The following is a 12,638-nucleotide window of genomic DNA, read 5'->3' as shown; positions in this document are numbered from 1 at the left end:
AGAAGTGTCTATTGGTTCAAGAGGGCTGGCAAGAGAAGATGGCCAAGTTTGTAATAAGAAGGGTGAGGCAATAAAGTGAGTGCTGGAAGTGATGTTCACGAAGGGATGGGAGAAGAGACTAGTGCAGAAATTGATGTACAGAAAGAGAGGGAGGAAGGGAGGATTCATAATGCTCCTTCGAGTAGAAGATATGGTAGAGGGTTCAAACGATCTACATATCTACAAGATTGTTACTTGAGTTCACTTTTATGTTATGATTTTCATATTGCATACATTGTTATTTTAGTGTCACTTACAATCTGTTATTTATCTTTTTCCTTTTTCAATTGTTATCTATGTCTAATCTGTTACTATCTTGCATCGTTTAGAAAATTAAGTTGTGAATTGCCTTAAGAGGGAAGATGTGTTGTGTTTACTTTTGGTATCTCGTGTGTTACTGGATGGAATGTGCGTGCACGATGGTCAGCAGGGAGACACTGGACATTCCAGGATGTCAGATGCTCCCTGGTGGCCGTTGTGAGCAGTCATGCTGGCTTTATTTATTCACCAATAAACGTATTCTTGACTTTAACTGGATTTCCGTGTGAAGAGTGAATCTAACACTAAGCAACACTATTTCTAATTGCCTTTCTAATGGTATCAGTATTCACCAAAGGATCACTATACTACATCTTCTGTAGAGGGAGTGTGTAGGTGTCTCCTATAATGTTTATTTATGCATGTCATGTTTTGCTGAGAAAACATGCAGCAACACTTTAATAATGAGGAGTGGGTTAAGCACTCATTGTTAAGATTTGTTTGTGACTTGTGGGTTACAGGTTTAGATCCCGACATGATTTACCTTTAATAATAATCCAAGTGAAATAGGTCTTAATATTGTCAAGAACACTACTGAAAGAAAGTTATGAGTCTCAAAAACCACTTGAAACCACTGAAATCTGGGATAATAAGAGTGAAATTATGAGCTTCCAGCTGCGATTGGGATTTATAAATCTAATTTACAGTAACAAAATACTGCACCTTAAGTTTCATATTTCAAACAAAAAGCAAGAATTGTGAGTAAAGGAATTAGTATGATATAAAATGCAGTAAGAAATGCAAGAAAAAGAGATATGTAGTAGCTGAATGGTAGGTCTGCGGACATTAAATGTTGATTTCACGAAACACAAGTTTGAATTATGGTGGAAACCAACTTGACAAGTATTCAAGAAAGTGATTTCCATTTGTGTGTTATACGTAAAATTGAAAGGTTTCTAATGAAGAGCTGGGATGGGCAGAATGTTTGAATTTTCAACAAAAAACACCTATAATAAAGAGGATATTTACAAAGTGCAAAATAAAGAGGCACAGGAGCGCTAGCAAAGCTGTGATTGTAATTACCATGAATGGAAGTTTTTAGTTGCACAAACTTATATTAATTGTTATTTTTTATCTTGCTTCTGAACATGAGAAACAGGTTATTTGTAATCTAATAGAACTAAGATAAAAGCAGCAAAGACTGAGGATACACCATCGAGGCGGCGATTTGTGACATAGAGGTATCCATGTTCTGACGTAGGTACACCTAAATGGACATTTTATGCAACCATAGAGTAGCAGATACTTTTGTTAGCTGAATACACAGGATCATAGAGAACAAGGATGCTGACTGCCTGTGGTCGGAGTCATTTTGGGAAGCCCAAATGTAAAAGACGGCCATCTTGGTATACAGTTTAGCATATATCCACCACTACAGAGACACTAAGACTGATATTCTTCTGAAGAGAGATGGCAAGGATAAATAATGTATTAGGTAAATGTTGATAGTTATCGCCTTAAGTAACTTTATATATTATTAGTTTCATGTTTTTGCAGTGCAGCACTATAACAAACAAATGAGCTAATTTCTGAATAAGAGGAATAAGAGGGACTAGTACAATCGAATTTGTAATGTACATTGATAAAATGTATGTCAAGAAGCATCAAATGAGATTCACAAAGATAGGTTGAATTTTAATAACCAACTATAAAATTAATCTAGAATATGAGCATTGCCATGAAGAGTATGTTGTCTAAATAAGTACAATATACGGAGAGATTAAAATTAGTTCAGTATGAGAACATGTAATTAGCAGCCATGAAAGACGAGAAGTACATTTTGAGATGGAGAGCACTGCATTATATACGTACATAATATGAACCGTATTATGAGTTTGTATGAATAATTCCCATTAACTATTGAGCTGTCAATTTGAGTACCTTTATGCGCATGATTAAGGATTCTGATACAAACGGTAAATTCACTTACCAAGAGTAGATGTCTGCATAATTATAAATTGGGTCAACAATTACGTGGTTGTGAAGTAGGATGTGACTAGAAATTCATATATGCTGATTTATAATTGTTTAATGTGTAAACCACCGAAGTCACAATACTGCCATCTTTAAAAAAAAAAACACTAAGAGAAATGTTGAAATTAGGTGATGTTTTCGCTTGAGAGATAATTTTGGGCTGCATCAGAGGTTCAAGATTTCTTGCAATAAAGTCATGAGATGATGTTGATATTTAAATTACGTAACCTGAAAACACTGTAGAGAAATGTTACATTGAAATGTGTGTACACACATTTATTTACCTTTTTGTTTGTATTTTTAGTGACTGCCTCATAAACATTTTAGCCCTGAATAAGCAATCAAATCACGAACAAGGTATGGGCCAGTGAATTTAATAAAAAGTATGAACTGATTCTGAGAACTGTGTTTTCACCTAATTATTTTGAAACGATTTGTAGAACTAAATTACAACTTAATCTTAAAGGACTTGAAAACACAGCTGTTCCAGCATGTTTTATTAAATTCCACATCTCCAAGCATACTTAGCGAACACTTTCGACAGGGATCCTCTAATTCTCCCTTCTGTAACTTATTTATTGTTCTAAAGTAAACTAGAGAATCCATAGAACACAATATTTATAACTATAAATGAATAATAAATTGTCTATTTCAGAAACACCAGTTAGTTGAGGTCAAGTTATTAAAGTGTTATGGTTGACTTTGTTGTGTAAAGCTAGAGGGCTCATCAGAGCCAGGGCTGCCACACCACATCTACCAACCATCATGACAATCGCAGAGCACTGCAATGAGGGCAGGCAAAAAAAAAAAACTGGAACCTTGCTTAAGAACAGTCAAGTGGATTGTTTGCTTCCATGTCAGCTTGAAGCTAGTCCAGCACTACCCTTTCCAGTAGCTGGGCTGCATAGGTTAGGTTTGAAATAGTTTGATAATTCATGGTGATGGGGTATAGCCCATGAAAACCTTCCTTCTTCAGTAGGAAAACTACAACTAAATAAGAACAGTCCCCTGGGATAGTGATGGATTTAGAATGCTTGGCATTTGATATGCAAACACATTGGATACTCGCTTCTTGTGGATTTTGTAGACTAGATCACGTTCTGATCGTCGCCTGAGAACCTGGTCATCATTATTTTACCTCAAATAAGTTCTAAAAGTTCAGGTTGCTGACCATTTTGGTTATGGGTAATTATTTCTTCTAAATGTATTTTCAAATGACTTTGTCTTATTTTGCTTCAGAATGCTGTCCTCTCTGTCTCTGTCAGAAAGGCCTCAAATGTTGATTTCCAGAGGCGATACCCAGTTTTCCAATTCGGTAAGTTTTGTTGATTAAACTATAAAGTACTTAATGTTAACTAAATTGTCAGTACACACAATGAAATGGTAAGAAGAAAAGATATGCCTGGGAAGCTGTCCTGATGAGAATTTATTAGAATTGGATGGACCGAAGGTCTTTGTTAGCAGAAATGTGTAATCCAAGTGTCCTGGTGTTCAGTTAAAGCTGATTTAGGAATTTTGAGTACTTGATAGTAACCAGGTTGTTTGGAACATTTTCATCCCTGTTCAAAGACTTCTGAAACGCCACAAGCCCCAAAAATGGAATGCAGGTGCTGAAAGAAATCCAGAGGACCTCTGTAAGACTTTCAGGGCCATGGCAGTCCCTCCCAGCTGTTAAAAATCTGACTGCTCAACAGCAAGCATTAATGTAGTTTCAAGTGTATCTGAAATGCACTCATTACTACTTCTTCAGGGATTTTCAAGAGGAATGTAATTGAAGATGTGAAGTATCACTGACGGATGCCCATGACATATTTGTTTGGGGTTAAGGATAACAAGCTTGCATTTTTTTACCAAACGACAAGGGTTGTACAACTTTACAATGAATGCCTTTACCACAAGTTTTTTATAATGCATGCTTTTGCCACCCATATGCCTTTACCACACAGATATGTATAAAAAAAGTAAATGAGTTACTTCAACAAAAATGAGATAGACTACCACATACAGCTAATACTATATCTCAACACACTAATCATTCACACCATTTCCAGTCATACTGCATCCATTCATATCCAAAACAACACTCGCAAATGAAAAGCTTTGTCTTTATCTGAGTCTAAATTGACAGGATAAGGGTAATTTGTATTTAGTTGAACTGCTGTACTAGTGGCCAAAGATATTGGAATTAATAAGGTATAGATATTACTGATAATTAATTAAATTGATATATTTCATAAAAATGTTTTGTTTTGTAATTGTATGGCTCGAAGTACTAATATCTATACTATGATGAGAGGAATCGCACTAATGTGAATCAATGGGTGGCAAGGTTGTTATTTTTATAGCTATCCAAAATAGAGCCTGTGCATATGCAACGCTTGTTAGTATTCAAATGTTTTAGCTAAACAGAGCCCTGGTGTGTTCAGAGTCTGGGACAGGTAGAAAGGTGCTTAATCAGAATCTTGGTAAAATCCAAATCCTAACCTAATATGAGCTGTGTCATAATCCGAGAGGCTATTACCTTGGCTCTGATACAATGAGAATGCCGCCACAATCTGCATTGTCCAAATCAGGCAAGTGGATTTTTTTCACAGGACAAGTAGATATCTGAAGCATCTAGTCCATTGAGCAAGTAGATAATTTAGGAAATTCCACACCCCTAAAGGAATACTTCTACACAGTCTTTCTACACTAGTCTGAACTTGATTCTTCTTCTGGCCGGGAGCCAGTCCTGACACTATAAGCTAGAGAGACATGATTATCCAAGGTCAGCATTTTAAATTCTTTTGGTGTTGCCTACCAGGCAGCACAAGCAGTGTATTGCAAGGCTAACACCTGTTTGTATATGGATGATCACTGGGTTCCAGCCCAGTACCTGGAGTTAGATGTGCTGCACCACAGCAACCTTCCACTGCTCACTTCTTCCTCACACATGGTCCAGAGACCAGGCTCGTTTCTACCGCACGGTACATCTAGAAAATGTACCTCAACTAGTTGCACCGCAAAAAGTTCTTCATAGCTCCAGATAAAGCAAATCTACATTTCTGAGCACCATATAAACATGTAACGAGAACCTATTATAGCTGCACACAAGTGATCTTTAACCAACTGAAGCATGTTACCAGTGCTTAATGAAAGGTTCCCTACATACTTATACTTACCCCTACCATCTTGTTCACACTCTTAGTAGTACGTTTCCACTTCTACCAGTTCTGTCTTCTGCTACTTACTCTTGCTTACTCCTATACTGATTAGTACTCTTACTCACTACTTCTGTTTACTGCTTTTACTTATTCCTACACTTACTTACACCTGCTCCTACCTTCACATATCTGTGCTTACTGCTTGTAGTTAGTATAGATCTCAAGCCCACTTTTATTTCTGCTTGTTCCTGATCTTACTTCAATTTACCCCAGGCAATCGTATTTACTTCTGCCATTGTTCCCACTTATTACTAGTCTTACTCCTACATAGCTCCACTCTTATCCTACAGTAATTGCTACTCCTAAACTTACATTTACCCCTAGCACTTCTTCTTTGTTTACCCCTACTTATTCCTTGTACTCTTACCTATTGTTTTCTACCCCTACTGTTACTCTTGTTTTTACTTGCTACTTACTTTACTTTTGCTTACCCATAAGTGTTCATAGCTAATCTGTTACTTCTATACCTATTCACACCTTTACTCCTGATCTTACTTCTACTTACACTTAGTCTTCCGTCATCCTGCTCTTCCGTTTACTGACTCCTGCTTGTTCCTGTTTTTTATTTTGCATACTTCTGCTTACTCACTCCCACCTACACTCACCTGCTCCTACTTACTCCTACTGTTGCACATGTCTATCTATTCCTACCTAATCTTCCTTGCTCCCACCTGCTTCTCCTAGATAGCAGGTCCTACTCCAACATACTCTTACACACACACACACACACACACACGAACCCACGTTCACTTTTTCACTGAATGCTCTGCCACAAAGGATAACAATATTTACTTTTGTTGTGTAGCCATTTTAGTTATAGCTCCATACACGTTATTTTAGCACACTAGGCCTGCAACTGTGAACTTTAACCTAGATATATTTTATTCAGCTTTGTTTATTATTTTAACAATAGAATAGCCACATTTGCGGTCTTGTTTTATTTCTCTCTATCTAGCTGTTCTTTGCCTAGGCCAGCACTGTGTTCTCAAACAAGACATTTCTTTCACTCTGTGCTTCTCTCAAGGCTGTAGTAAGATAGGTTGCCAGTAAACATGGTAACTTTTTGGCTCTGGTATTCAGGTATTGGGGAACCTGAAGGGCAGAACTAGAGCTTAACATGTTGTGCTCTTATATAGCCTAGGTTGGAATTAGTCTGACTCTAGTGACAATATGGTAGCGTTATTTCTATGCTTCACTCTCCTTGTCACAATTTTAATCTTGTCATGCTTAATCGTCCTGGTTATTGCAGTACACCCTTTATTGTTTGAGATGCAGTTGCTTCATTATACCTTATTGAAACATATACTGCCTCTGTTTGTCCTTTTATATGTGAGACTAATGTAACTGAGAGAAACAGATGAGATCTGAGTGACCACGATTTCCCTAAAGAGTCAATTGTGTCATGCGCTCGGCTGCCCAATCATCCATGCTCTTGGGTAGAGATGAGGCACTGCTAGTTACCCGGAGCAAAACCCGGATTGGGGCAACAGGTTTCACCTGTAGTGGGTTAAGACTCGATCTCCGTCACCGCAGGCGATTCTGCCACTCAAATCCAGTAGTCTCATTAGAATAATGAGAGCCTACGTGACACTTTCACACTTTACACTCAGTCCCAAAGTGATAAAGCATAACATTTCAAGAAAGTATGTGTATACTCATCCTTCCACCATTATGTCTACTTAGCAAGTATAGCTGTGTGAGCATATATGACTGATAGTGTGTATGGACATTTTGGTACAAGAATAAGTTTACAGTTTGGTAAATGTGTGGGCCTCAATGACCTGTGATTTTGTATGTGTTTCACTGTATGATTGTGTATATTTTGGTGTTAATATTGCTTCCTATCATTGAGCTGCAGAGATGCAACGAGAGGGATACAAGTGCAGGTCCAATATTGCTTCGTAGCCCTTTTACAAGGCTAGTAGACTGCTTCAACAGGTGGTATGGGGAATGAAATATGGAATCCAACATTAGTTCTTAGTCACTGGGGCAGGCTAGGATACATTTGTACATCCCACAGTCCTGGATAAGTCGGGGAGAGTGGAAGAAGGGAGCCTATTTATTCTAATACCTTCCCATGCCAAGTCATACTGATGAGGCCTTTCTAGTACTAAGGCTAGTTTATGGTACATTTTTGTAATGTCATGGAGATGAACACCCCAGGGATAAGTAAGAAAGCAGTCCTTTAAGTGGATCTTCCCAAGCTACTAAATCTGAGCCAGGGAAAGTAATAGAAGAAAGATGTCTCTGGCCATATGGAAGTGTCCATCTTCTGCCCCTGGCCAATATTGGTGCGCCTTGTGATTTACACCCTCCTGACCTTGCACCTACAAGGAAAGTTAGGGGTAAAGCTACAGTAATTTAATTTTTTAGCTCTCTCCTACAGATACAGCGGTCCGTCAGAGTCTTCTCTTCAGCAGTGCTCCCATACATAAATACACCCATGAATACACAAATAAAGAACAAGTGTGGGCTTTACGGGCGCCCCCTAGACAATAGGCTTTTTTTTTATTTTATTTTTTATAAATTTACCATTGGATTTGTGGCCTCTTGTTAAAGTCGTAGTATTTTGTGGACCCTACCTAGAGTGAAGTAGCCTCCTCTTTCAATCTCTTCACTGTGCTGTTACCCCCCACAATGCCACTTTGTACCATCCTAAGGCCTTGTTCCATAATGACTTTAGCAGTGCTTGTTTTTAATGTTTTTAAATGAGGAAACTCGAGTCCCTACTTGCGTGATCTCACCAGAGATGTCCATTTTAATCCAGCACAATTGAGGTTTCAAATGTACTTTGAAATTGCCACCGTTTTGGCTGTGCATTCTTTCATGTATACTTTCTGATAACTCTGCAAGCCTGCTCATGCATTCCAGAAATAATGGTCACTTTCACATCAAAAAATCAAATCAAATAAAAAAAATGTTTTTATAAAGCGTGCTACTCACCTGTGAGGGTCTCAAGGCGCTGGGGGGGGGGGGGGGGGAGGTCACTGTTCGAACAACCAACACATAGTGTAACAATAAGCATACAAGCTCTTTGACAATGCTAATTACACCTTTTTAGGTTGTAGGCCTAAGGACATTGTTTATTTTAACAAGGTACATTCTTGGTAGTCTAGAGCTGTGTATTTTTTTCCTGTCCTTCCTCTCATCCAAACAATGCATTTTTAAATGCCTAATAGTGATTCTAATTTCTGAAACTGTCCCTCGATGGCCTACAAAGTTCACATTTTCTGTCATCATGTGGGTGGTATGCTTAAAATGAAGTCAAGACGTGTTTTACTACAGGAGATGATTGTACTGAAGTTGTACAGACACATGTTGTACTCACTGGAATCACTTACATACCCTTAATAAAAGACGAGTTCACAGACACACTTCTGTTCTCTTTTTGGGGGTGGAGTCAGTGCTTGCTTGCAAAACAAGACATGCAGATCACAATACAACTGCAAACTGTTTAGCGTACAGTACAATCCGTGCATAATTTGAGCCGGTGGTGTTCCGTGCGGAGCACCAGCACTTATTTTTGAGGACCAGCACTTATTTTTCTGCATCAGGCATTGACTGTGAGCAAAATACACATGTGGGAAAGATGGAAGAAAAGAAAAACGAAAAAACGTCACAAAGGGAGAAAGCTGCAAGAGTGAGCTGTAGGGAATGGCTGTTAATGAATTAAAGAGGACTGAGTTGGCTTTATGACTACGGTGCCTCATTATTCAATGCTCGCAGATTTAATTGCAGCAGCCACCTGTTTCAAAGGAGCGCTTTGGGCACCGGCACATTTTTATTTGCAAATTAAGCACTGCAGTATATGCACTTGTCCAGTACTGGTGCTATGCTGATAATTTTGTTCCAGTATTTCTCTACACTACTGCCATACTTTTAATGAGCAGTAAAGTTAATGACCCTTTTTCAGTTTGGGAAAAGCTGGTACTTCCTGGCAGCACTGCAATACATTTAATTGAGGAAAGATAAATGAATGTTAGAAAAGTACACTTATTAATTAACTTCAAATATTACAAATTTTGAGTGTGTTTATACAATACTCCGTTTTTCTCATATTACTATACCCATTATTATATTCCATTGCACATATATTCCCTTACTGTGTATTTACATATCTATTTATTACTGTAGTCCTACTGTACTAGAGAAAAAATAGATACAAACAAAATAATCTATAAATCAAATTCAAATTATAAATAATTAAATTAAATACAAATGCATACAAAAATAAACAATATATATGTGTATATAAAATAATATAAATTCACTCTTGTAAGCTTTACTTTGTCTCCCCATCACCCTATGTCTCTATCAATCTCTCCACCATCCCCACTGTAACTCATCCCAAACCCGTTCTACTACTTTCATCTCCAAAATAACCCTGCCTAATCTCTTCCCTTCTCTACTGCATCTAGCTCACCCCAAACTTCAGTTTACTGCCATGATTTCTCAAACAACCCTACTAAAGTTTCCCTCATTTATCTCACCTTTGACTCCTCCAAAACCCCTCCTGCTACTATGATCTCCCTTACCCTTTCCACAGACTCTTCCCTCCTCCATCTCTCCTTTACTCATCCCAAGCCTCATCCTATTACTATTATCTTCCAATTAACACTTCTGGATTCCTCCCTCCTCTATCCCTCTATTACTCTAGTCAATCCAACTAACAAACTCACATACCCTCTGCTCAAATTCACTCATAATAATACTAATACTCTACTCATATTTCCCCATACTAATCCACCACTAATTCATCTTGGGGTCCGGAATAGCGTGCTACTCACCGATAAGCACTTCGATGCTGTCAGAGACAGTAAGCGCTATATAATTACAATTACAGTAAAACGGTGCTGGTAATTCGCTACCGTTTTAGCTCATTTTAATCAGATAAGTTACTGCCATACTTTCAACATGATTCATCACTTTCATGCAATACTATGTTAATATCAGACAGCTAGTTTTATTCCATAGTACTGCATTACTTTTCACAATGTAGTAGTGAAACTTATCAAAAGGTGTTATTTTCCACAATGCAATCCTGGTCCATCCAGCTCTGTGGAGAGCAGCAGCAACTGCATTCTATATTCCTTCTTAAGCATTGCTTGACTGTTGTTAACTTAATGTTGATTGGTTGGTGTCAAAGAAACCAATGCATGGTGATATTTGCTTAACTTTTAATAATTATTGAATGTTTATGCACGATACATGCCCACGAGCCGATGATACATCATTGTTTCACTGTATGTTATGTAGAAGATGGACTCAAGTTTTCCCGCGTGGGTGGGAAGTGCATTTCTGTTTGTCGAATCAACATCGCAGAAGATTGATCTGTCCAACCTTTATATGAACTCCAAGCAAAAGCTTCAAGTATTCAAAGCCCTCAAGTTAGCTTTATCAGGTGAGTTATTTTCCATATATTTTCATAGTCTTGGGGTGGGGCATCAAACCCCTTTTCATACCCAGACATCATTTTCATTATCATCCCACTTTCTTTCATTTACTCGTAACTACGAATATACAGATTAAATTGCTTGAATGACAGCGTTTTCATTTAAAAATGGGTGCCCCTTCATTTAGTATGTTCAAAATCTAGAATATCTGATATTTAAGTGTAACCTCCTAGCTCTATCCCATTTGAATGCTGCTACATCTGTGCTTGCTCAAAATATATATTGAAAAATAAAAATCTAAATACACATCAAAACGTTCTTGTACTCGTTTCTCACCAATGCAGTAACCTTAACAAGCATAGCAAAAGCAATGCAGGTCTGAAGCTTTGACTTTCATCTTTGATCCATTGACTTATTCTGTCCACCAGGTTTCAGAAAAATGGTTTGAAATTGTTGATGTGCAAATTCAGTCAACGGATCAAGCAACATGTTTTATAGAGTGTACTGAAGCATTTTCTGAAACAGCAAGATATAGTTTTTGGCAGATCTCACACTCCGGCCTCTAGTGCAGTTTCGTCGCTTTTAACAATGTCTTTGAACTACTGTTCTTGCTCTGAGAGCAGATGCAACTGAAATGTCTTGGTGCAGCTGAAGAAAAAATCCCAAATATCCATTGAAACTGAAATATTTTAACGTAGGACATGTATTGCTTCTTTCCTGTCCATTTTTGTTTTTTATTTAAATCTTTCTGGTATAACCACTTGTCACATCAGTTTTACATTTCCCTTAGAAACATCTTAAATATTCTACGCCCGATCATGTAACATCATAAACCTTGTTAGCTTTCACCCGGGGGTTATTAGTCCTTCTCACGCTCATCGCGTGACTCCCGATAACAAAACGGGGCTAGGGTGAGGGGACTAGGGTAAGGAACATTAAGGCAACTGTCTGTATTTCTAATTAGGGTCTGTTTGTATACTGTGAAACTATAACATGCTGAGCTGTGTTCACAGAATAAATTAGACATTATGATTGTTACTGTTATTTCTTGTATTACTGCATCCCTGCATGTCCATATAATGGCTACACGTACCTCCCATTCAGGTACATTCCTGGCGTTGAGGTCTTTGAATTTGCCTTGTGTCTAATCAGCCAGAATGACCACGCTTCAGTGGGCTGAAAAGAGATTAACCTTTTCCTTGCAGGCTTCACATACAGTCTCGTTGGTGAAGCACTGAAGCGTCAACTTGAGGCTCTAGTCCTTCTCAGACCTCAAAAACCTTTCCCCTTTCCCACTGAGTTTAGAAATTTTAATCGGAAAAGAATTACATCTGTTTGTTATGTGTGATGGTCCCCCTTTGGTCTTTGTTGCCTGCGCCATTTTAATTTTTCAGGCTTGCCTAGAATTTCCATCACTGTTGCACTACCTTTACAGATGTACTTGGAGCATATGCAGGGTGACATCACACAGTCGTCTGAAAACTTAGCAAATGATATCAAGGTTCTCAGAGTTCTCAAAGGTTACTAAATCATTGCATCCTATAAGTAAAAAATTCTCACAAGGAAAAGGTAATGTCTTCCAGTTTAATAATCTCCTTTAAAAACGTCAACACTAGTGTCTCTCTGCGACTGTGCCAGGCTCATCTCCAGCCAACTGTCTACTTAGGAACGTTACCAAGAGACTCCAATGAATAACAACATTCCAAACATA

General features: G+C 38.0%; 1 protein-coding gene across 2 annotated transcripts in view; it reads left to right on the top strand.

Moving 5' to 3' along the window:
* TRADD (TNFRSF1A associated via death domain) overlaps positions 1-12,638 on the top strand; it is a 96,060-nt gene that overhangs the window by 23,784 nt on the left and 59,638 nt on the right. Inside the window, exons 2-4 of one of the 2 annotated variants that reach the window (XM_069216189.1) lie at positions 2,636-2,688; positions 3,571-3,646; positions 10,791-10,935. In XM_069216189.1, coding sequence (XP_069072290.1) covers positions 3,572-3,646; positions 10,791-10,935 — 220 coding nt within the window. In that variant the 5' untranslated portion in view covers positions 2,636-2,688; position 3,571. The remainder of the gene's footprint in view (positions 1-2,635; positions 2,689-3,570; positions 3,647-10,790; positions 10,936-12,638) is intronic. The other variant, XM_069216190.1, reaches the window with a different exon arrangement.

This window comes from Pleurodeles waltl, chromosome 12, assembly GCF_031143425.1.
Source record: "Pleurodeles waltl isolate 20211129_DDA chromosome 12, aPleWal1.hap1.20221129, whole genome shotgun sequence".
NCBI classification, from domain to species: Eukaryota; Metazoa; Chordata; class Amphibia; order Caudata; family Salamandridae; genus Pleurodeles; species Pleurodeles waltl.
This window is presented reverse-complemented; position numbering and strand designations above follow the sequence as displayed.